This window comes from Cygnus olor, chromosome 2, assembly GCF_009769625.2.
Source record: "Cygnus olor isolate bCygOlo1 chromosome 2, bCygOlo1.pri.v2, whole genome shotgun sequence".
Taxonomy (NCBI): domain Eukaryota; kingdom Metazoa; phylum Chordata; class Aves; order Anseriformes; family Anatidae; genus Cygnus; species Cygnus olor.
Window position 1 is genome coordinate 21410523 of NC_049170.1, and position 27103 is coordinate 21437625.

At 37.3% G+C, this 27103-nt stretch overlaps 1 protein-coding gene across 8 annotated transcripts in view; it reads right to left on the reverse strand.

Moving 5' to 3' along the window:
- Positions 1 to 27103, reverse strand: part of CACNB2 (calcium voltage-gated channel auxiliary subunit beta 2) — a 245833-nt gene that overhangs the window by 193811 nt on the left and 24919 nt on the right. The window contains exon 1 of one of the 8 annotated variants that reach the window (XM_040545623.1): positions 17111 to 17392. The exons of 4 other annotated variants lie outside the window; for them this stretch is intronic. In XM_040545623.1, coding sequence (XP_040401557.1) covers positions 17111 to 17341 — 231 coding nt within the window. In that variant the 5' untranslated portion in view covers positions 17342 to 17392. Of the gene's footprint in view, positions 1 to 17110; positions 17393 to 27103 lie in introns of those variants that run through there. 3 more of the 8 variants (XM_040545619.1, XM_040545624.1, XM_040545620.1) reach the window with 3 other exon arrangements.

The following is a 27103-nucleotide window of genomic DNA, read 5'->3' on the forward strand; positions in this document are numbered from 1 at the left end:
AAACAAATGTTTTAAGACAGAGATTGATTTGGGAAACAAACCAAAGCATAAATACAGCACAGCACTCTTTACAGTGTCTTTTAAAACGCAAACACTTGAAATGAATTAATATATCTTAATGGTTCCAGATGTGTTCCAGATGTCAGAGATTGCCTCTTGAATGACCAGGCTCAATTATCAGGACTAGTGGTCTTCCGTTTTCATTAGTTCACATGTTACAGTAACAACAACAAAAAGAATGAATTAGATTGAAATGGAGGGTAAAATATGTGTTGGTTGGTGGTTTTTGTTCGTTCGTTCATTTGTTTTTCCTATTTTGATTATTACAGCAACAGCTTCAGAAAGATTTTCTCAATGCTGAAGTATCTTGGGTGATTTAAATTTTAATTAAGCAGACTATTTAACTTTTAATATGAAGAATCATGTTTAAATGTGCACCTATTTTACCAGTAGAGGGTCTGCAATACAGTATTGACTCTCTAATGGAATTTATCCTCTCCTTTGTAAATATTAAAAAAGTATTAAGACTGTAAAAATCTATATTATTATAGCATGACATGGTATTATTATAAGACACTGGTGATTCTTTTAATGAGCCCAAACCCAAGATCCACACAGGCTTTGACAGAAGGTTGCCCTTCTCACAGAGGGGCATGTGTGTGACATATAAACCTTGCAAGTGCAAGGCTTGTACATGTTTGTGTGTTGGAAAGGGTAAAATTTAGAACCAGTTAATAAAACATGATAAATGCATAACTCTGACAAAGAACCAAAGTGTGCTTTGCAATCATAGCTATATGATCCAGTGTTTTTTTGAAGATACATTTTTTTTCCTGAACAAAGGCATGAGACCTAAATCAAAAGTTTCAGTTATTTCATTTTAAGCTGAGTCACAAGAACAAACAGGAAGAGAAGTGATAAAAAACAGTGGGAAGTGTACGTGCTGTGACTGATTCAGCTGTTCAGATGGTAGGTAATAGGCACATCTGCTACTCAACGTTAGCACTGCAAGTCAGATTAAGAAAAAATTCAATTCACCACATTTAACTCCATATATTTATTATGCAAATGCCTTGCAAAATGTAAAACAAGATGAAGTGTGAGCTGTGAGGCAGTTGGCTGCGCTGGAGAAGAATTCTGATTGAACTTATACTAGACTTAATCTGAACAATTAACCACAATCAGAGGAGCTATACTAATGTATAAATAGTGCATAATACATAGACTGACAGTGGAATCCAAATGTTTGCAAAGGTCTAGCTCCTTGCATTTCCAAAGAACAAACAGAATTTCCCCAGAACAAAGAATTTCTCTTCACTGCCCTTTACCCGCAGTTAAATAACATTAAAGAATATTTTACATCTCAGAAGGGAGTACTGTCAAGTTTTCCTTCCTCAAAATGATTTCTACTTCATGACTCAAAGCCTCTCCCTTGAAACAACTCTACCAAAGCTGCATACGGATGTGCCCCAACAGTACCATTTTCCACTGCTAGACACAGAACTGCAGAGCAGCTAGTTGAGCAAGCTTCAGGACAAAACTAACATCCACCAAATCTCCTTGCTATTCATTACTGCAGTGATGCAGGAAAAGTGGAATGAAGATCACGGCAGGCAAATAATCAATCAAAATCTGCAATGGGATTCAGACATCCTCTCTAACCTGCTTCAGAGGCTTTTGTTCTGGATACAGCTGTTCTGCATGAAAAATAACCTGATCTTCATCTCACAGTAATGACAATGATTTATTATTCTTTCAGTACGATATAGCTTCTTCAGCTTCACTAAGGACTCTCTCATGCCATCCTTAACTCATTTCCTGAAAATCTAATTTTTGAAATCCAATAGAAACTGGTTTTTGATTTTTAGGTGCCAAATCCAACAAGGGAAGAAGCAACATGGTAGTGTTAGCAGTGTCACAGGCAGCTCTGCAGGGGTTTTACTTCAGGGTGGCAGACAGGTGCTGTTGGGAGGGCAGGGTGGGTGCAGTGCTGCCCCTTCCCACTCCACAGTCCCAACTGGCACTGCCGTCAGCAACAGCCTTGCAGCTGCGGGTTCTCCTTCAGAGGTTCTGGGTGCCTTGTGCCTGGTTAGGGAATTCACTATGGCAAGAAAAATAATTCTGCCTATCAGTGAATTAACTGAGGTGTTTTAATGTTTGTTATTGTTATTTTTATGTTGTTTCCTGATGCTAAGCATTTAAAGAAGGCTGTATCTGCAGAAGTCATTGAACTAACTTTGCAACTAATTTCTGTTGCACCCAACAGTTGGTGGTAGAAGGTATTAATTAGAGTGCCACGTTACTCTATCTGCTGTTAGAGAATATTGATTGCGAGTTGACTATTACAGAGACTATCGCGAAACATCTAAATGACACCTTAAACATAGCAGCTCCCTGCACACCATAGCAACGGGAAGAGATTGAAGTAAAACGGTCTGGTTCCTATAGCAACTATCACACAGACCATCTGTAATCAAAAGGAATCGTAGCACGGGAAACAAAATGGGGGATTCGGCATAGTGGAAGACTATACACATATTTCAAATGCATTGCAGCTTAGTGCTCAACTCTAGTGTTAAAATAACATTTAAATGCAAGAAATCTACAGAAATTGCTGAAAAAAACTTTTTACTTAATGGAATGCTAGTTAAAATTCATCAGTTCTATATCCCTAAATACAAATGACACATAAAATCAACAATGTTTTTCAGACACAAATATATATAAGCCTCGTGATGCATAACCCATGTGTTAATAAAATATTTGGTTACTATTTTAGTTTGAAACTGAAATATTCTGAGAGTTAGTAGTACAATATTTCTTATTGTTTACTTTGCAGAACTGCTTTAGAACATCATATAATTTCAGACAGCAATATTTAGCCAGCCTGTTTCTCAAATATAAAGGCTTGTTTGGCTTTTGAAAATTGGGTTCTATAAGCCAAAGAAATTAGGATATGAGAAAACAACAAAGGCTAAAAAAAATCCCACTCCACTACGATACATTTTCCTCTATAACCACACAGATACCTGTGTGGCGCAGTTCATGCACTGAACAGAGTATTACTGTATTAAGGCACAGCACACACAAACAAAAAGTAAATTAAATGTTATCAAGGGAATGTATCTTTACCTTTCAGTACTTTAAATCTTGAGAAAATAAGAGAAACCATTATACCCAGGTGGGAAAATACTTTTGTATTACATGTAATTTTGGGTGGAAATTAACTGCCTATAAATACGCTTTAATAACTTGTAGAACCAGAAATCAGTGAACAAAAATGATTGCCAACATCAGTGTATTTCTTTTGCATGGGAAGATGCTGATTTGTAGAACATCACTCATGATGAGGGCAGGTATTTACAGCACTCTGGGTTCATATGAAGTAGAAAGGGGGCAATCTCGAATAATTGTAAAACCACCTCTCCAGTATGGGGAAAGGGCACTACAGAAACCAACACAGTGATCTGACATTGACAGATGTTTGTTCTTGCATGACACTTGCACCAGAGCTTGCATGACAGCTGCTTAAGCCTGCTTCCTCACCATCAGGATGGACTAAAACACAGATGCTTAGCCTGCTACCCCTATGGTCTGTGCATCCCCCGACTCACTTCCCTGGGACAGGAGAGCAAGGTGGCTGGACATCAGTGCTGGTGACTGCTCCAGCACACACCATCCTTCTCTGCAATGCCTGAGGGACTGAGATGAGAAAACAAACAAACAAACAAAAAACCTCCAGACAAAATGGCAGCTGAGAGAAAAGAATTATGGCCAGATATTTACCACTCCTGAAAGCCTACTTCTTGCCCACATCCAAAGAGCAGTGGAAACAATGCACAGGCTAGGTGAATTGCTGTGGCAATGACTGCACATGCCCTGCCACCAACTTTTCTACTCTTCAGACACCACAGGGAATGGCCCATGAGAAAACCTAGGGACTGGGGGCAGTTTGTCTCTCAGGTGGCACAAAAGCTCCACAGCATCTTGTCTTCTCACACTATACAAAAAAGGAACATGGACAAACCCAGACATCTAGGTGCAATGGGAATAAAACAACAAAAAGATTGAGATCCTTTACTTCCAGGAAAGGCTTTACAAGAGCCTCATACTGCTAACAATCTTTATTCTTTTTTATCCAAAAGTAAAGGCAAGACCATATCTTCCAATAGGTTTGCACACTGTATAAGGAACAGAAGTCTAAAAAGAACAAAATAATAATAATAATAATAATAATAATAATAACGACTTTTAATTAACTCTGATAATAAGTTTAACAAAATGTGCTAGCACTTATACAAACAAGAACTGGGGAGGTTGTGGGATGCAAAGGAAGAGTCTTGCGATGGCTTATCTGAGGAAGCTAGTAACATCCACAGGAGCTTATATTCTTGGCTGTGTCTATATTAGCTAATGGGAGCCATTCAGTAGATCAAAGAAGTTCATGTCAAAGCCCCTACCTGCTTCCACTATACGTATAAATGTTTTTATTTCAGACCAGATTTAGTCTGGTCCCCTAGACAAAATATTTCCAGTCATTATTTTAGACCCTTCTGGCCCTATAAAAGATTGAGGAACACTTTGGGACACACCTGGAGTGCAGCGTCCACTTTAAATTCCTAGTTAAGGACTACCATGCCTATGATGCCTACCAAAATCATTCTGTAACCAGGAGATTTATTTACATACCTTTTTTTTTTTTAAATACTCTCAATATATAAAGAAAGAAGACCCTCAAATCTCACAGTAAACTAGAGTTCACTTATATTTCTAATAAAATGATGTGAAAATTTTCAGCACCAAGTCAAGGAAATTCACGAGTTCTGTTCAGTTTTGATTTCTGATTGTTCAAATCTTACAGCAAAAGTGAGAACATGAGAGCAAACAGACTATTTGGGGGGATAATAACAATTAAAAACAAAAAACACAGATTTAAACCAACCTTCTTAAAATTAACATGAAAGCATTTCATATAGTGACAAAATAGTTTACTGCAATTTGCTTCATATTTTCAAAATATTTTTCTTACTGAGTTAATGAACATCAAGTACTAATTGTATTCTCAGATGTTCACAGTACAACAGGATTTCTTCCCTGCAGTTGTGTAAATAACATCAAATTTATGATATCTGAGAATTCTATATTGCTTTTTCCATTATGACTTAATTGCTTTGGGACTGTATGCATCATAAATATACGTGCACTACCAGAGAGATTAAAACCTATGAAAATATAAAAAATAACATGTATCAATTTTAGCCACAGATAATTCTGTTGGAACAGAGATCTACTTCTACCACAGGATGGTGAACTAAAAGATGAAATCAAAACTGTTCTTATCAGAAAGTTTTTCTTCATCTCTGACGTCTGCAAAACTCTGTCATGAGATATATTCCATTTTATATGACACTGCAAAAGGTCAGAACAATTCCCCTAACCTTGTCAAGGCTGGCAAGACTGATACTTGTTTTAGGTAAACTTAGTATCCATGTCATGTGTATTGGACTAAATATAAAATTCAGAGAGCAGGAGGAACAGCCATATATTTAGAAATAAAAAGTGGAATTTAATTTTCCACACCAACAAAAGAGCAACAGTTCTGTATCCAAGAATATAAATCCACAAATATTAACCAGTTCACTATCCATCATCTGATTGTACTTACAGTTCACCTGGAACTTGCATATAATTACATGGAAGCTGAGGGAAAGCATGAATAACTTCCTTGTTGGGATACTGTTTATGACTGTAGTATGATTTCTTAAAGTTGCTTTTTTACCGTAACTCTTTAAATTCCAAAACAGTCTATGCAAGTACACAAAAGATAAATTATTCTTCTTCATCTCCTCCTTAAGTATGCTAAATAACAATTTAACAATGGCTTCTGCACGTTAAGTCGTTATTGTAATTAATCTAAATTGTTTTAAATAACACAAAGGGCTGTTTTCAATAGTCATTAATAAAACTTCACATGTTGTTGACTTGCAGCTGCAACATTTAAAACACACAATACATTTGCATTGTAGACAACATCAGTTTCCATTTCATCGGAGAATCAATCAGCCAATACAACTGACATGACATTCTATAACCACCTTTGCAACAGTGATTTAGTACACTAAGCTCCAGAGGTACTTGCAGCCTAATTCAAATAGAACTGTATAACTGCTATGCTTTGTTTTTCACTGTACTGAGAATCTTTACAAAATATTTAAATACAAAGGACAAAATTGGAATTCTGGAAGCACATTTTTATGTATTTGTGTCCTTAACCTTAGACATCCCTTAAGCTGGTAGCAACACTACAAGCATGACAAAACTTAACATTCAGGGTTTCTGATAGAATATGTTCTGAAGATTACAATTACCTACAGCAAAAGATTTATACTCAAAGCATATATGAAAACACAAAAAGAGGAAACCATTACACACACACACTGCTGCTCAGTACATACAACAAAATATATATTAGGAAAAAAATACACACGTACTGGCAGTGCGCAGTAACCTCGGTTCTATCACATTTATCTCTGTGCTTCTCTAGTGCAAAAAACAACAAAGATAAACTTCTGCGCTCAAAGGGACCTAAGTCTGATTGCTGAGCATAAAAAATGACAAACTTATTTTGCGAAGAAACTCTGCAATTTACTATTCAAAAATGTTTTAGGTTTATTTAAATGAACAAACATGCCTCTGCACTATTTACTGGCTTTGTACAGTTACTATTAAAAGTTACATAGATTATACATGTGTAGTAAGTTTTTCTATCAGCAATTTACATTTTAGAAAGTATCAATTACTATATTTTTCCTGTTTACCTGAATACATGTTGCTGATACAATAAAAAAAACACTGTAGTTGGCAGAAGAACATTAGTACTTATTACTATACTCTGAACCTTTTTTTATTTATTATTATGATACATGGTGTAAAATTTTAATGCCGCTTTACTCTGTAAATAGCTTCTAAATCATAGGCAATAACGACCACAAAGAACTACCCCTTGTGTGATAAACACATGGACACATAGCTGTATTTCAGCAGTGATCAGACAGAGTTACAGCACCCATTTCAAACAACATCTCTAAAATATGCCCCTATGCACCCTTGTTTGGACTATATTTTGCATTTGCAGTATGCTTTGCCCAGCTGTTACCAAAGTGATGATGATTTTTTATCCTCCTTTGCTTGATTCCTCAGTCACTATCTTCAGTTAATGTAATTAACATAGTTGATTATATTTGCAGCCACAAGAATTAAAATAATTCAGGTTAACCAAAGATTTATTTTAAAAACAAACAAACATACATACATACAACCTTTTTAATATGTTGGTCAAAAAAAACACACATTTTATCAAACTTTATATTCAACATACGAATCCATCATGCTCATACATTTAGAATATTACTTCCCTGTAAGTCTTTCTGTCTTCCTCCTGACATTCAATAACACTTTTAAGCACTTTTTATAATTCAGCATGATTTCCAGAAGACACTAATTGCAGTTTTAGATCAACTTCATCAAGTTTACACTCAGTGTTGTAGTTGCATAGTATTTGACAAGAAATGAAATGTGAATTCTGGTGAATTAATTGCCATTCACAGAAATGAACTCACATTAAATTTCACTGCCCATTTTCAAATGTGCTTGTGGCTTTATTATTATGATTATTTATTTATTAAAGTATTTTCCTTATATATGATTACAAGACTTCCTGAAACAAGCAAAGAAAAGAGTGGCTCAGTGTGCACTGATCTTCAGAATCTGATTATTTGAACTGTAGAAGCAGCTGATGGCGGCCCCTTTGTAGACCACTTGATGTGGTCTTGATGTACTTTGCCAAGCAGGCAAAGGAATTTTCTCAATAACACCAAAAAAGAGCGGAAATAATAAATATAAATATATTAATAATAATAATAATAATATATAACAAAAATTTATAGGAAATAAATATAAATAATAAAGCGGAAATACATTCTTGTTTTTGTTTTTTTTTTTTTTTCAATCTAGGTCTAATACCATCACATTCCAGTGGTGGAATCTCCCCTTGAGGGAATGATAATCTCCTTGCAATATAAAGGGGCAAATAAAACTACTAGAAGAAAATAAAATGAAAACTACTAGAAGAAAATATTTCTTATTAAACTCCTTAGACAAAACAGGATTCTGTAAAGAAAGGTCTTGACAAAAAATAAATAAAATGAAATAAAATAAATAAAATAAAACAGCTCTGTTAATAAAATAGAAAAATATTAGCTCACACTCCAATCAATTATTGCTAATAGTAGGCATAGTAAAAATTCAGCCTCAAATGCCGTGCATAGACTTTAACAAACATCACAGACTGATTTGTTAGACACTACACAGGTGTATATAATACAATACTGGCCTTAATGGTATCATAATCAAAACTGTTCCTGGTATTTCTACAGAGAACAACATTAAGTCTACATGGGAGTGGACACCTATAGGGTAAAACAGAGTAGATATTTAAAGCATTATTAGGTATTAGTGGATCACAGAAGGTTGGGGAGTTATGACTGGCCCAATTTCCATCCCATTAAGAGAAGCATAATCTTCAGGATAAATAAAATACTCCACCATGACCTGATTTCATAGTAATTTTATTATAAGTGAAACCTACCATTACAGCAAGTGGTACAAAGTAATTGTATACACTCCACTCAAACTGAACATTTGAGCTTCAAATTCAAACGCTCCATGGCCCAGTGTCTTAATCTTGTCAAGTTCCACCTTTATATAACCAAAACAAATCTCCTGCTATGTCAGACTTGAGATACATTATTACAAAGTTTATTTGAACAGTGCTTGGACACCAGCAAAATATTTATAACAGATAACTTTGGTACAGCAAATTCAATGGGCAAATCATTTAAAAAGGACAGGCAACGAGTTAACTTCTATATTTATATCAGAATGTATTATTATTTAGAAGCTATTAATCAAAAAAAAAAAAAAAGCAAGAGAAAGTAACACAAACTCAAGTAATATGGCCTGAAAACTTTTTAAAAATTTCTTCTGAAAAAATATGATTGAATGCAATTTAATATTTCTTCTCTTTATACATGTTTACACACATTTCTGCTAGGGTATTTTTAAGAAAGCAAATATAACTTAGACCAAAAATATCAAATACACATGCACACCATTATTAAAAGATATTAGTTGAAACTGAATCAATGTCACTGAAAAATTCATTGAAAATGACTCTTCTTTTTACTGCGCCCTTTGCATTGTATAGCCTGGTGGCTTTCTATACAGCAGAGGATGTAGTCTAAAATGCCTAGTAACAGCAGGATGCCTGCCTGCTCATCTTGCCCCAAGCAAGCAACAGCAAGCAAGACTATCTACTACTGTTCTGGCCATCTATATGTAACTATCAGCAGAAATCTATACCTCTCCCCAGAATCACATGAATAATGCATCGACTGCCTAACCATGTAGGATTTATCTTCAAAACACAGGCTAGGTCTCACACAGAACTATAATTAGTTTTGTCACATGGTACCTGAACTAATGCAACAGTAGGTTTCTTCTGCTGTTTTAAAAATATTCACTTAGCTGTAGCTGGAAGCACTATCTCCTGTTTGAACTTTATCCCTGTGAAGAAGTAGGATAGTACAATCATTTTTAACCTAAATAAAAATACTCTTCTCAGATATAGTTGGGTGTTTAGTACTCTGACAAATAAGCAACATCCAACAGGAAAGCAAAGTGCAAGCAATTACGTTTCAAGCTAAATACATAGCCAACACACACGAGACATCTAATCCAGCCCCTGTTATTTTGTGAACACATTTACAGCAAGATATTCATAGCATTTTTCTGGGAGCAGTGAGCACAACCATGGGTGCATGGGATCAGACTGGCTCAGTGAAGTTAATGGAACCCTAAACCAGCAAAAACTACATTTGTCCATTTTACATCCTCAAGCGTTTCCCTACCACAACCACCATGCCATCCCACTGTCTCCTGTTCCTTAAGCTCCGTCGTGCCAAATCCCTACTGTCAGCAGCTCTGCTGCTCTCCTCTAGCCTATCCCATCTTTGCAAGGGCAAGGTGCAGAAGGCAGAGGCTTTTCTGATGCTACGCACATGCTTGTTGGCCCTCCAAAAACTTCACATTTACTAACTGTCCAATTACTGAAATACTGAGTGGGCAAAGGCCAGATTTCACCTGTATGCCCAGACAATGACCTCCACTGTTCTGCCAACTTTGATGAAATGAGCCAGCAAGATTGCAAGAAAAGGGTATTCAACAAAGTGGAAAAGTGTCTCTGCATAAAACCGACTTACTCAGGAACAAATAAACAATGATGGACAACTCACATGGAATCTGGTGTGCTTAAAATAAGTTAATTTAACCCAAGAATATTTAAAAAGGGGCAGTGGGTAATAGTGTACCTAGGAAAGCAGCAACCTAGGAAGTACTTATGGATGCTGAACAATAGCAGTTCACACAAACTCTCTCTTCCAGTCTGTAGCTTAGAAGGTCAACCTGATCTTTTAACCCATAAAACAAATGTCCAGAGCGAGCAGGTAGGTGGTATTACAGTATTAGCAAGATTATTATTGAGGTAATTTGGTCCAAACATCCTTTAGGCTGTTGATGAAAGCTGTAAAAGTTTAGAGAAGTGCTAGAAAAATGACTTCAGCCATGTTAAAGCAGTTGAGTCTGTTTATTTCAGTGAGAAAGTTAAGAGGTGACTTAAACACAGACTACAGGTCAGCTAGAGCCGGAAAGGCTCCTAACAGTAAACAGTTCCTTCATCTCCTAGAAAAAGTCACAACAAAAGCAAAGGATAAGTAACCGAAGCTAGACAAATTAGGTAAAAGTAACTGAATGTTGAACAGCCTTTCAAGAATAAAGGTGACACTATTTATTTTTTTAAATAGGAAAGGCTATTTGAGGGGAGGGAGAAGGAAAGGGGAAGAAGAAGAAAGATGGTAGATTTTCTTTTTTAGCATTAAAAAGTACAGAAGATACTTGCAATGAACACTGTTAACCCAATAAATACTGGAATGTAGAGAAACATACCACCCATTGATGTGTTTAAGTAGTAGGCAATGTGAGGCCTAATTTACTTTTTTTGAGACACAATAATAAATGTGATTCTCAATACTATACTCTCTAAAGAAGCCTTTTATAAAACCAAGCTTAACCTCATGCTTTCTTTTCCTCCTAAAAAACTTGTTATTGATTTATGAAAGCTTCCGATTTTCATTTAGAATCTGAAATCACACAGAGAATTCATGTTTGTGTTTTGGATCATTTGGCATTTAACGCTAAGTCCCATTTTCACTCCTTGGTTTGCTGAAGCGAGGTTGCTGGGCATTCAGCTACCTGCCCCTCTGAAACCAATCTGCTGGTCTGTTTTCACAGTTCACAGGGCCTCTTGAGTCACCACTTATATTTGCCTAAGTGATGGCTCCTCATTATGGGTAGTGATTCATAATTCTCCAGCTGTTCACCCAGGTTTCACATAGGACCTTGGGCAGGTTGTGATCATAAACGGTTTTCTGGATGGTACTGTAAGTCATGTAGGGCACTTGCTTCAACTGTCATAGCAAATGCTCAGGAGTATAGACAGCAAAACTCAGCTTGAAAGCAGTAGCTTTCTAATGCATTCATCTGTTTTGAAACTAATGGCTTACTATAGGTTCAAATATGTGCCAATAAACTATGGACCAGCTTGAACAAGCCAAACTCATTTTCATTTGCTGGCTCCAGATTCAGCAAGTTACGCATTTACAAAACAGGACACATTCAGGGCAGGTCAATGATGCAGGGGAACACACTGTGAACCACAATACAGCAACTAATACAGACCATACGAAAAGCCAAAGATCAGGGGAGCTATCTCAAATACAATTAAAAGAATTCACAGAAAATTCACAAAGCATTAGGCCATCTGACAAAATTTAGACATGAACCACCACAGGCACTGTAAGTTCTAACAAATAAGATGCTATTAAGAATAGAAAACAGACATCAGGCTGCTTCAAATCCCTGACTGCGAATATATTTTGCCTTCCCCCATGGGTATTATCAATCTTAACATGGTCTTGATCACGAAAAGAAACAAGAGCTTCATACTCTTTTGGGGAAGAACATCCACTCATTCTAATGTACTCTAAACATATGTGAAGATGATGTGATTTCACTCCCTGAAGAAGGCATGATGTAACAAATGTTGGGAATGAGCCAATGGTGCACTCTACAGGTCCTTTTAGGGCTGATTTTTGTTTGCATCTGAAGATAACAGACAGAAGAAACTACTGGTATGAATGTATACATTAAAACAAGGAGCCAGTCTGAGGCAAACTAATGGTTTTTCATGTGAGACCTATTGAACAAACTTGGGGTAACCAGTGAAGACAGAATCATAGAATGGTTTGGATTAGAAGGGACCTTGGAGGTCATCTAGTTCCAACCCCCACTAGACCAGATTGCTCAAAGCACCACCCAATTTGGCCTTGAACACTTTCAGGGATGGGGTATCCACAGCTTCTCTGGGCAACCAGTTCCAGTACCTCACCACCCGCTGAATAAAGAACTTCTTCCTTCCTTGTATCTAACCTTAATCTCCCCACTTTTAGTTTAAAGCCATTACTTCTTGTCCTATCACTATACTCACTGACAAAGAGTCCCTCCCCAGCAGGCCCCCCTTAGGTACTGGCAGGCTGCTCTAAGTTCTCCCCAGAGCCTTCTCTTCTCCAGGTTGAACATCCCCAGCTCCCTCAACCTGTCTTCATAGGAGAGGTACTCCAGCCCTCTGATCACCCTCGTGGCCGTCCTCTGGACTCACTCTAACAGCTCCATGTCCTTGTGCTGGGTGCCCCAAAGCTGAACGCAGCACTCCAGGTGGGGTCTCACAAGAGCAGAGCAGAGGGGGAGAATCCCCTCCCTCACCCTGCTGGCCACGCTGCTTTTGATGCACCCCAGGATACAGTTGGCTTTCTGGGCTGCAAGCGCATGTTGCTAGCTCATGTTGAGCCTCTCATCAACCAACACCCCCAGGTCCTTCTCCTCAGGGCTGCTCTCAATCCATTCTCCACCCAGCCAGTATTTGTGATTGGGATTGCCCCAGCTCAGGTGCAGGACCTTGCACTTGGCCTTGTTGAACCTCATGAGGTTCACACAGGCCCACCTCTCAAGCTTGCCCAGGTCCTTCTGGATGGCATCCCTTCCCTCCAGCATGTTGACCAAACCACACAGCTTGGTGCCATTGGCAAACTTGCTAAGGGTATTCTTCATCCCACTGTCCATGTTACTGACAATGATGTTAAGCAGTGCCAGTCCCAATGCCAACCCCTGAGGAACACCACTTGTCACTGATCTCCACTTGGACATTGAGCCACTGACTGCAACTCCTTGAGTGCAACCATCCAGCCAATTCCTTACCCACTACATGGTCCAGCCATCAAAGTTATTTTCATGGAGCAGAGCAAACGGAGCAAAATGGAAAAAAATGATCAGGTGAGGTGCAGAGTAACGCCGAGAGTTATACTGCACCAGGAATATGCCCATGGAGCACAGTGCCAGATGGCTGATCTGGCCAAGCAAGTCTCCAAACCCTTCTGGGTTACCCAAATACTTGGGTAAGCATTTCACTTGTAAGCACATGCACATTTTACAAGGACAAACGGAGCCTTCAGAGCAAACAATCTTCTCTCATTTACCACTGAGGACTCCCCACTCTTAGGCTGAGACTGATAAGAAATGGTGGCTTTCTCATCTGTATGAGGAGGTAGGGCTGGCCTCTGCCTATCTTGTAATGGTTCTAGATACAAGAAACCAGAATTTCCTACCCCTTTTGTCTGGCACTTCTTACAAGCAGTACTTTCACTTTAAAGAGAGAATAATAGTGGAATATCTGAATCATTACAAAATGATGCCAGAAAAGAAAGGGAGGAAGGGAGGGAACAAGAGAGAGAGAGACAAAGAGACCAAAAGAAAAAGACACTCAAGGTCCATAAATCTACCAGACGTCCCTGAATATAAAGGCTGGGGAATGAATGGCATTCATACTGATGTGTTAGAAAACAAACTGTATTTAGTCCAGGCATCTAATGAAACTGCAGGTTGTAACTTTTGTTTACTTTCTGTCACCAAGCAGAATCTGCTGTATCTCAAGTTGAAAAGTTCATAAACTAAACATTATTTTAAAAGTTCAAGAACTACACACACATCATTATATAATGCAAGTACTTAGTTTCCAGAATACACTGAAAGTTTGCCTCTTGACATTCCTAAAAAGGCAGAAATATTTTTAAAAGCATAGATTGAGCATTCTGTATCACTACTAACAATAGCATTCTTTAGTTCTTTATAAATGGCTCTTTACTTTTATTTATGTCACATCAAAACACTAATGGAAATCACTTCTAATCTTATTTATATCAAGTTCAAAGTATTAAGACTAAGAATTTTCCGAAGAGAGATCTTATTTTCTAGTGAATCCCTTTTTTCTTCAGCTAATTAAAATGTTCACTAGAGAATTTAAAGAAGCATTGGGATGCACTTCAGACAAATTTTAAAAACAATAAAAAGAGCTTCTAAACATAAGCAAAGAAGTCCTGTAAATGCTCCAATATTTTTGCAGCTTTATCAACATGATTAATTGTTTCATTTTGAAAGGGACTGTGTCCACATAGAACCCCATAACATATGAGGTCCCACACACATAGTCAGCAACAGTAAAATGAACTCAGAAAACATTACAGAACTAACAGCAAGAACTGTTCCCAGCTATTAGACAAAGAAAAGGGGTGGGATATACCAAAGTGAGTGCTTTCATGGAGCTTTACTCCTATGCTCTGCATTACAAATGTTCTAAAACTGTACATTCAGCTGTGCCAGAGCAAAGTAATAAACTATGCCAAGATTTAATGGCCAGGTTTTGAAAATAGCCATTGTCCTTTTCTGACTAACATACTGGAGGACGCTCATCAGGGATGATTTCCTGTCAATTGCTACTTTAGAAACCAGCCTAGAGAATGTAGGACACGTAATAAGATCACAACTGCTCATTAATCAAGCACACTGTTAGATTCTGCAACACTAAGCACAAACATGTGGCAGCATGTGGTATATGTCATACCAAAAAAGAGCTCCGACTATGGCACATGTGCTTCTGTGAATTACTGTAGATGAAATTTTCGTGGAAACTGCAGAATTGCATGCAAATGGAGAAATCGATCGTAAGGTGAGCACCTGATTCTGGCAACAACAACAACAACAAAAACAGATGACTTAAAATAATGAACAAATGTTGTCATATTTCATCATTAAAGCTTTAGAGAAAGTTTACCTAGATGAAAAGATGGAAAAGATGGACTACTAAAATGGAACATAAGGAATTTCTTCATACTTCAACATTATAGATGAAATAATATTGTCATTCAGTAGACAGTACGAATATTGACAAACAAGAGAATCAAATATTAAATACTAAGATTTATAATGAAGTCTGCTCATACTAAGACAAAATTTTTATAAGTAAAAGCAAAGTCCCCTTTTAAGAGTATTTAATTCTTCAAAATTGTAATACCTAAACAAGCTTCTGGAGTTCACACTGAGGTGGTTCAAACAGTTCCTTACTAAGAGGACTGCTGTCCCATCCTGATCCTTCTTTTTTTTTTTTCTTCTTCTAAAGTGCAGACAAACCCTCATCAAGGGAAAAGAAAACCCTCTGAACATCAGAAGTTAAGGTTTTTCTGACAGAGCATCAAAGCATTCTGTAAAAAGACGTTTTCAGATTCCTGAATTGTTATAATGTTAGACGCTTGTTAATTTTCTTGTTGTATTACTAAGTATTCTTTCATCCAGGAACAAGTCATCTTTTCATTGTGACATGGAATTCTTCCTAACATTTCTAGATTAGGAGTTTCTGAAAAGAACAATCCTTCAGATAAAAGCAGTCAATCTGTCAGTGCTGACTTTTTGCAATATGCTATTTTTAACAAAATTTATGTGGGACAGACTTTTCAAGTTCAGGATAGGACAGCTGATGAAAATTTAAAGAAAAATAAAAAAAAGACAAAGACCTCATCACAAAACAGGCATTCATGGAACAGAATGACACCCATGCAGGTTGTGGATAAGCAGGCTGTTATCCAGCTTCTGCTAGATTTGGACTACTGACTCGGAGGAAAGATACAGACCTTCTAGCCCACATTTCTCATACGATGGGGAATATTTCATGTGCCTGCTGCAGTGAGTGCTGAACACTTCACACAAATCGAAAAGAAACGTGAAGAGGAGCAAATTTCTGAGCAAGAGCAGTCCTAGTGTTTAGGACACATCTGCTTCCAGCAGTGCAGGAGAACAAGGACTCAGAGCAAAGGATCTGATCAGCAGGACTGTTCATCAAGGCCTGTCTCATTCCTGACATATTTTCTTTTTTCTTTGTTAGGAATGACACCAACTAAGACTTTAAGTTTGTTCTGATGTAGAAAGATTATTTTTCATCTGCTCTGCTTGAAGGCCCCAATATTCATATATCTCCCTGAGCTGTGCGATGGCACTGTGGAGTGCAACTTTCTACAGAAAGACACAGACAATACCACACATAAACCCTATTGCAGGTAGAAACAAGACCGTTTTAGCCTTAGTCTAATTAGTTTAGCTTTAGTTTTAGCCTTAGTCATAATTTCAAATTGCACACAAAAGTCCATCTTACATTAGGACAACTTTAATTTATCCACTATGGATAGTGTCCAGCGTTACACCTATGTGTTAGGTATGATGGTCAGCTTATGAAAATACCTTCATTCCATCCAATCACTTAAAAATGTGAAAAAAAAAAAAAAATCACTTGAAAAATGAAAGAGATGTTTTCTGCCTAGCAAAGACAAAAAAAAAAGGTCTGCCTGGCATGCACTGACCAACTCTGCACCACAGTCCTTTCTGGGGCTTCACAGTTCCTAAACCTACAGAAGTAACACACTAAATCTGTGAAACTCAGATAAGCTTTATCAAGTACAATTCAGAAAACAGTAAGTTTACAATTGCTAACAAAGGCATTATTCTTACCACAAAAACATGCCAAAAACCTTTAATCTAAAGTATCCCCTTGCTGTACCTGCCCGTTCTCAGGTTTAGTGTCCTGTGTAGTTTCAGCAGCAGCAAACTCCTGTAAATTCTCAGGTTCAAAGTCTTGAATTTCTTCCACAGGAATTGCTTCCAGCTCATGCTCAGGACTAAGACTTAGACTTTCCCCTGGAAAGTCTGAACAATTTGATTCCTTCAGACTGTCAGGCATTGGGCCCTGGGTCTCTTCTCCAAGAGATGCTTCCATCGCCTGCCCTAGCATGGAGAAAAGGGGTATGCTCCTTGCAGAAGCAACCTGGTAACGATAGCATCAGCTCTGGCAGGGACTGATTACAGACACCTGAGACCTCCTCCTAGCAAGTAAATAAAACAATAAACCCTTCTGTTTTAAAGTAGTTGTATTTTAAAATGCTAAATTAGCAATCTCTTACTCTGTTCATGAGCAGTATCTATTAAAGATTAGATTTAATTTTACCTGAAGGAATTATTTTTAAAGCAGTTTCTGGGTAACAAATAACACAGTGGGTCCTATGAGGAGCAAGCTCTAGGCATTGCAGTGGCAACACAGAGACAAAGCTGATGCCAATCATGCAGGTTTATTGATACCTGTGTGCTCTGAGGAGTGCTTTTTTTAGCAGTAAGTAACCAGCCCTAGAGTTTAAAGTAATCCCAAAACTGGGTCAGGAACAGAACTGAGAACAAACTTCTTCCATTGTGCAAGTAGCAGGAGAGCACAGAGAGCAGAGGGGAAGGAAATGCCTCCCTCATACCAAACTCTGCCCAGTGTAATGGGACCAGCAACAGCATTGGAGCTCTCACACTCATACATAAATAACACAAACAAGAGTTATCCAGTTTGTGTTCAATTTAGTGTTACATCAAACATGAGATGCTGGAGCAGGAATTTGCTAATTAGATTTATCCAGTTTAAGTAGAAGATGATGCAAGATTCTGCTAAGGGGATTGCCAATTTAAAGTGTAAGACCAAATACATAATATTAGAAAAGAAGAAGGAAAAGGGCAAATGGAAAGGGCAAAGGGGAAAATGTCACTACATCTTCAGTCAATTGGATGTACTTAATTAACATCTTACTGAGCTACCTGAATTGCAGTAAAAATGGCTATCATTTGAATCTCTAGGGGAAAAAAAAAAAAAGACCTTTTTGTCACAACTCAACTCTCTAGCTAAAAGCATGTATTAAAATATATTAAAAACAGATTACATAAATGACCTGTCTTTATAAAAGTATTGATGGAAGCTTAATAGAGTCAGGATTGTCAGTTATTAATAATATTGTTAATAGAGTTCAAATATTTTTCCTGTAGGATTAATTAGAAGAGGAAGCATCTGGTATCATATTAAACAATGCACAAAGACTAACAATTAATAAAATAAGACACTGCAATTTGGTTTTTATTGCTTAAAATGCAAATAAAACAATAGGCTAACATGCGTTAAATTTTAGCAAGTCCATGATTACTTCTTTGAATCATCATGCACATCTCATTGCCTTTCATGAACTGTCCAGACAGTTAAAAATCTGAGATCTATTCTTTTTTATCTGCAAAGACCAAGGCACAATGCCACATGGACTTGTAAACAGTGATGGCATCAAAACGTACTTTTGGTGATTTCTCCCATATCTAGAAACAGACACTTATGATGTTAACTTCTGACATTGGCAAGAAAATTTAAAACTCCTCATTCACTTCCTATTCAAGGTGTTTTGCTGTTGTTGTTGTTTGCTGTTTTTCCCATATCTAGTTTTGCTTACTTTTGGAAACAACTGGGAACAATTTGGAAAACAAAGTACAGATTTCTGCATGATGTAGTAGATCTATTACATCTTGATCTCAGCAGAGAGAGAACATTTTATTTTGTTAGAGAGTTTGGTTTCCTTTAACTTAAGGTAGAAATAAAAGCATAAATTTAAAAACATCATGACTAGAGCCAGTATGCATATCTAAGAAGCAAACAACAACAACAAAAAAAGGAAAAATACAAAAGGAAAAGCAATAAAATATTTTTAACTTTATCATCTTTAGAAAGTAGTGGTAGCCTTTGTTAGGCTACCATGACAGTCAGTGTCCTTAGACAGGAGCAGAAACTGCCTATCATCCCCCAGGCTGAATGAATAAAAGAATTAGCATAAGCCTGGAATGATTAAAAGGGAAAAAAAGTCAAAAAAAAAAAAAAAAGTCAAAAAAAAAAAAGCATGTGCCTCCAGAATTAAATAAACATAAAGTTTATTTCAATATCATTAATACACTCAATATTCTGTGAATAGGTGTATGCTCACACATAAATAATAAAATTGTCAGTTAAAGAAACAGGTGGACAACACAACATGGTACAGCACCAGCAAGGGGAAGCCCACTGACGGACAACATTTAAAGCCTAATGCAGAATCATTGGACAGTACTGCTAAATAAAACCAAAATGTTTCAGATTATTTTGAATAAGACATTTATTTATTAATCAAGAAATTATTTGCAATGCATAAAATTTTAGATGTAAAGATTTTGAATGATGGACGCTTCTTGTTCTGCTGCTATCACAGTAATAACTATATTCTAAGTCACAAGCACCAATGGCTGAAAACATTATGAGATAGATCTCAAAAAGAAAGCGTAATAGTAGAAAGTAATAGTTTGCCAATCACAGCCTCTACATCTCCCCCATTTGACTGAATGCTTGCTCAAAGCCCACACAGGACTGTGACCACAGCCGTTGCATGGCAGGAGCTACCTCTGCTCCAAGGGGGCATTGGCCTTTCCTCCAAGACACTGTAGTGCTCTTCAGTGGTTATCAAGTCTGCATTTCATCAAGATCAGGGAAAGTCACTCTCCAGAATACAAAACCAAGCAGTTTTTCCAATACTCTCCTACAACTTCTGTGCCAGGGCAGTATTTCAGAATCTCTGATATAAATAATTCAAACATATGTGGGGAGGAAAAAAAAAAAAAAAAGATACTAAGTCATTTGTAAGGGCAGCAAGTTGCATCTTCAAGGTATTTTTCCCCTCAAAATAATCCATTACTTACAGCCCAGATGACAGCTCCAAGAGGGGAAAATGGCTGTTACAAATTGTGCCTCTTTAGTGCTTAAATTTCTGAGCAGATAAGGATATTAAATACTGTCAGCTGTTCAAACACTTCACATTTTTCCCTCCCTTCCTGCCCATGCACCACAATAGAAAGGGTCATATATAAAAGGGATGCCCTGCTCCTGCTCACACAGTGGATACTACAGCCTGACACATATGCCTTGCCCATATACTGACAGAGGCTGTGAAGAAAAAATCACTGCTGTTTGCTTTTCAAGATAAAAAACAAAACACAGCATACATTTGCTTTGCTTGGACAACCGTCCACAGCTCATTCTTCACAGAGCTGGCCCCACACATCAAAGAAATCACAAGGAGATGCATTTCCTGAATGTTTGAGATTCTCACCCCCAAATAACCTTCTCTTCCACCATTTATTTCCACTCGCTCACTGCTCAATGACAAGGCACCTTTCCAAGGCCTTCACCAGACCCCAGGGGAAAGAAAGGCCCACGTGGGACACCAGGAGCTGCTCAGGGTTCTGCTCCCCTCCTTGTCCTCACTCCCTGCCCACTCATGGCTGCTGCTCCTCGCATTCTTCATGCTGCCTGGTATAGCAGCTGTTGAGATTCTCCCCAAACCCAGTAAATTGTGAGACGAGTCCTGGCTCTGAAGCACTTGTCTCAGCACCTCACCAACTTATCATCATGTTCTGGCTCCCTCTAATTATTTTTCCAACTTCCCCTGCTCCTAAACGTCTGCCTCATGTAGGGCCTCAACCAAAGCTGCTTCAAGATCAAAGGATATTCAATTCACATTTTAATCACTTATGTAATATACAGTGGTTTTTTTAATTATTATTTTTTGTAAAAGGATAAAAAAGGAAGTAAAAGGTCCAAGAAGATGTACTTTCAAAAAAAAATAATGAAAACAACCTATTGTAATTCACGTAAATATTTTAGAGAACAGTGAAAGTGTGTCCAACACATTCTAGAAAGATTATTTACTCTGTTTTATTGCCTGCAGCACATAGTGAATGTTGCTATTAAAAGTTAAAAAGAAAAAAGAAAAAAAGAGAGAGAATCTTCTACAGAAACTTAAAAACAGTGAAGCTAGGATAAAACTGCTTTTTTGAACATATGTTACAAATGTACAGTTATTTATTCTTACAGAGTTTATCTGGCTATTAATTTCAGCAAGATATAGTCAGGTATGTATCATTTTTACTGTAAATCTGATAGTATTTGGGACATGACATTCTGATAAAATTTCCATTTTACTGAGGAAAACCCTTACTAGAGTTTATCCACAGACCAACACTATGTCTTAAGTCACAAAAAAGAATAAAAGTTTGGACAAAATAATCAAAAAGAAAAAAAGGTGACTATTTTTGGCATTTATCATAAGAAATCCAGGCAGATAAGGAAGACTGACTACACAGGAAATATCCAAGGTTGTCCATAGATCTCAGGTAACTTAATACATATTAATTATATGCACATTTGTTCATACAGTTTACCTGTTGCTCACTTGCTCATTTATGTTTCTATTTACATTGTCTATAGCAAAGACATGATAATACTATGCATTAGATTTGATTGCTTGTAGGCATGATCTGCAACCTAAACTGGAAGTCAAAATCTGAAGTTATAGGATGTTTAAGAAGTATTTCTTAAACTGAAGTGTCTGTGTCCAGTCCTGTACTTGCAATAAACAGAAAGTCCCTGGAATGCATACAATGTTGAACAGAGCAAATGTTGTTTACATGAGCCCAAAAAAAAATCACTGCAGGTCAGGGAATATTGCCCTCCAGCAACTGTGGGGCAAATTCACACATCAGGTGCCCACCAGCCTGCCTGGAACTTTCAGGACAAGAGGTCTATTTTTACGTCCTCCAGAGAAAAAAAAAAAAATCAAATAAGATGCATACACACACACATATATAAAAACACACACAAACTATGAATAACCTAAAAGAACTAAAGATCTTTACCTCAACTTACAGCTACACCTCATCATACTATCTTCTTACAGGAGGAAAAAATAATTAAAAAAAAAAAAAAAAAGGAAATGATGGAGGAAAAATTTAGCTCAGTTAAGAAAAAAATATTCTGAAAAGGACTACAGAGGAGAAGCTATTTACAACCAATGAGTTTACCTTATGTTGAAAACTGCTGATATTTTACCCCAGTCCAAATCATCATCCTTGGTATGTTTTTGTAACAATTTGGTTATCACAAAAGTTATCACTTGGAAAAGATACACAAATGCTGCAAACTAATATTCACCATGAAAAAAGCTACAGCAAACACCAAAGTTTTGCTCGAGACAGAGAGACTTCAAGTTCTTGCAGAGATAGGCTGCCCAGACCCAGGAAAGACAGGATGCTCCTAAACCTGGCCTAAACCTACTGTCTCTGAAGGGAGAGATTTGAATCCCAGTTATGGCCAAGTCTTTTCTAGTAGACTCTCCACTGATTTTACTTCCTACTTTTTACTTGTTGTTTCTGCAGTAGGCACATTCCATTACAATTAATATTGGGAATGATTGTCTGCCAGGGTCCACATTAACTTCTGTTTTTCCTCACTTTCAGAATCTCTTATACTGCAAAAAAGAAAAACACCAGACTATATATAGATCATCCACTAGCTCTCTTTGTGTTTTTGGGGTGATTTTTTTGGAGGGGGAGGGAAGCAGGGGAGACAGGAGACATTATACTCCAAGACAAAGTAGAAAGACATAGACAGCCAAACAAGAATAAAATTGAATCTAGTCCTCAAAATTTAAAAGTAGCTCACTAGCTATGCTATACATTAAAATTCTTGTCTAAATGAGAATTGTAAAACTACAGGGAAGCAAGGCTGTATGAGGTTTTCCATTTGTTTTATTATTCTGCATCACATTATAGACTACCATTACATAAAATAAGAGCTTTAAAATAGTTTTTAAAGCAATCTCTTGCTGAATCAGGTGGCTGTCACCAATTTCCAAGCTTTGTATTGAAAATAGAAAGAAAAATATCACTGCTCAGAAAAGCGCCAAGGTTGATATTAATGACAATGAATGGCATGAGTAACAGAATTAAAGTGCAGCCTTTTAAAACTCTTGATCCAAAGCTCCCTGAGGTCTGAGTTCCAAGACATCACTTTTTGGATTCTGTAAAGGAGTCCTTCCATTGTATTTTCATTTGTTAGAAAATTACACCTAGGATTGTTATGTGTGGACCATGGTATTATCAATAAAGTAAAGCTCACCATGCAACATCTGAACAATAGGCTTTTTCACTGTAATGTTTCTTGGGAATTACAGTATTAGATTAATGAGATGTGCAAATGTTTTATCAACTCAATCTCCAGAGTCATGAGTCATTCCTAAATGCAGAACAGCAATAAAATTAAAAACAGCTTATGTGCTGCTGTATTCTACACTCTGTAGGTAAAGACCATATGATTTCAATATAGTAGAACAGATGCAGAAAGGTCCCATAGAAATAAATAAGCTACATAGACACAGAAAACACTGTAGCAATGTGTGCTGAATCTGTACTCAAAGAGATAAAACTAATGCTAAACAGCTGCAGAAACATCAGCTGAGAAGAGAGCCTGACCATCAGATACAGGTATGAGCGAAAGAGACCATTCACAACCACCAACCACAGGCAGCCAAATGAGACAGCTGGTTTGCTGATGTTCCTCCTGTACCAGTGGGACCAAAATTACCCTCTTCTGGAGCATAATTCAGAGCAGAAGACTAATTTAGGTAATACAAATCAACTTCTGGAGGAACTGGTCTTTCACCATGACTGTCAAGCACAAGCAGGAATCCTGCTAGCTGGGGTGAGAGCTTAAGTGGCACTTTCTGCCTTGACTGTTCCCAACAGCATCCACTGAAGACATACAAATTGTGATAAGCAACAGTGAGGTTTGACTTTGTACCAGGTACCTTTTCTCCTAGAAAAGCAAGATAAAAACAAGAAAAAAATGTTTAAAAGTCTAAAACAGGCTAGTACAAATTGTATTCTATCATTTCATGAAAAAAGCAAGCAAGTTGTTCAACGTGGATAATAATTAATAGATACTCTCTTAGATGGTAAGGATGTACCCTAAACAGAAGCAACATTTATCCAAATGCTTCAGTCACCCTCATAAAGGTGAGTAGTCACAACCATAAAGGTGCCTAGAGACCTAACAAACTACAGACTGCTAGCAATAAGATAAATCATTTCTATCTAGAAATCCCTCACATACTCTATACAGTAATTGGACAATGTAAAATGTTTGTAGTCACAGTGGGAAAATTTCACTTCATTCAACCTAATATTCTTGGTCTTCTGCTCACAATGGCTGGAATTAATCTCTGTATTGACACATTAACTTAATTTCCATTTCTGTTTCCAAAACTATGTTATACAGATCACCTGCTTACCTCACAATTTACAATGCTGTTTTTTTTATTTTATTTTATTATTTTATATTTTTTTTGGTCAAAACTCTCTTTCAAAACAGGATCTGGTTTCTCCTTTTAGTAGATGGTGACATACATGCCAACAAGACAGATATAAATGTGTGGAACGCCCTTCAGCCTCAGAGAGTGGTCCATTTGCTGGCCAATCTCAGAACCTTCTGGAAGTACACAGCAGATTGTGTATGCCTTGCAAACTTCAGTTTCTTTCATGGGCACATGAGGATATGGTGATGGTGTCCACGCACACCTCTTCCTGCCTGTGTGCAAGTAAGGTGTACTCCAAACCCTGGGTTTTCCCACAGCTGGGGTAAAACAAGACAGACTGAGGTGCCCCAAGTTCACAGAATCACAGAATCATGTAGGTTGGAAAAAACCTTCAAGATCACCAAGTCCAACCATCAGCCTGACCTACTGAGTCCAACCACTAAGCCATATCCCTTAGTGCCATGTCCACATGTCTCTTAAATCCCTCCTGGAATGACGACTCATCACTTCCTTGAGCAGCCCATTCCAATGCTTGACCATTGGAGAGTGATTCAGTTCTACTGGAAACCGAAGAGCTATTGTATTTTTAATTCTTGAGAGACCATTAAAATACCACTTTCACAGAGTATGTATCAATGCATACAAAGTTAAACAGATTTGAAAGTAAGGTCTATTAGTACAACTAAGACCAAGTTACGGTCCTGTCCCATAGAATCATAGAAAGGCTTGTGTGGGAAGGGACCTTAAAGATCATTCAATTCCACCCCCCTGCCATGGGCAGGAATACCACCCCCTAGATCAGGTTGCCCTAATATTCTGCTTAACTGGCAGAACCACCTTGGTGAGATCTCTAAAATAAAGCCTTATGAAGACCTAGAAGAGAAAAATCACAGAATGATGCTCTAAATAAACAGATGTAAATGTTTGCTAGATTAAGTGTAAGATGCAGCTGCTTGACTTCAAGTATGTGTTCTGAATAACCATGAATAATACTGTTCTTATAAATACAGTGAACATTTATAACACAAAAAAATAAAATCTTCTGTATGCTGCCAGGAAAATCTGCCTAAAAATTTACTATTTAAGATTTGTGTAAGCTAGGAATGGGATTTCCCCAAGTCCAAAGCCATCTACCAACAGGCAATAACAGCAAAGGATTCAAAGTCTAAATGACAATTCAATGTTTCTCCTTCTCAAATGTGAAAAATGACCCAGAATCATACACTGACATATGCTGACAAATTTCGCATTGATGAAAAATTAAAACTACCTTGGAAACAGCAAAATTAATAATTTTATACAGCCAAGTTCTATCTATACTTGTAGATGGCCTGCAGAGTCAACAGAACTGGTAAGCCTAAATGGGTTAGTATTTTGCAGCCCAAAAATTAGAAAAAAACAAGGAGATCAATGCCACCATCTGAACACCATGCTTCAGTCTTAAGCCAGCAGTGCAGTACAAATAGGTACAGCTCAAAGCAACCCCAGGGGAAACACTACAGAGGGGACCCACTCCTATTCCTGACAGGGGTCAATGAGGGAAGCTGTGTACTTTTTGCCTATCAGTTGTTTTCAGGAAGTGAGAAAAACACAAATTAAGTAAAGATATGTCAAAGTTATGACATTTCAGACCCTACCTGTTCCTGTGGATGAACTTTTCCTCTTATTTAATCAAGCAAACACTGAAACAGAGTTTTTCATTATTATTAACACATCTTTCCGTTTCCCCTGGTGACTAGTAACTCAGCCAAATGTATCTCACCCGCAAGTGCTTCCACACGTCAGCAATGAAACTACCATAGCTAGAGTTACAATCATGAGATGAAGTACAAAAGGTACAGATATTTTTTTAAAGTTACTGGTCTCCTTTTACCATTTTTGAAAGTAAGAACTGGTAGGATTTCTCCAAAGCGCAGTTGATGAATGCTGAAAATAAACCCTAGATTTAGCTGACCCTGCTTTGACAGAAAGTACAAGCTGTAGAATAACAAAAAGTGCATGACAACACATGCCAAAGGAGACCAAAGGATTTTCTGAGTATGGTGTAAGTATTTAGCTCCAGACTGACATGACGAATCTTGCCAAGGTAGAAAGCCAACTTCTGACAGAAAGAAGAATACCAGATTAAATGCCAAATTTTGAAGTGGTGTTAAATTGGATTTCACCACGTTGACTGTCAAGCATATAATGGGGACCAAATTAAGTAAATTCTGAATTGCACTCTGAAGAGCAAAAATTTGCTGGAAGGATAAAAAATTAAAACGCTTTAAGTGTTCATGATCAAACTATAAGTATGTAAAATTTCTAGAATTACCAATTTTTGTAAGTGCACAGCCCTGACAAACCCAGAATAAGTTTCCACATTTTAGAGAATTATAAATGCAAATGTAACCACAGAGGTTTATTTTGTCACAAAAAGATTCAAACCCTTGGTCTGAGTTGATTGCTGTCTGCTTTTTCTTCTTTTGGAAGGAGTCAGTGTTTAAATTAAAAATCTTTCTCTTGGTAATATAATGTAATTATTTATG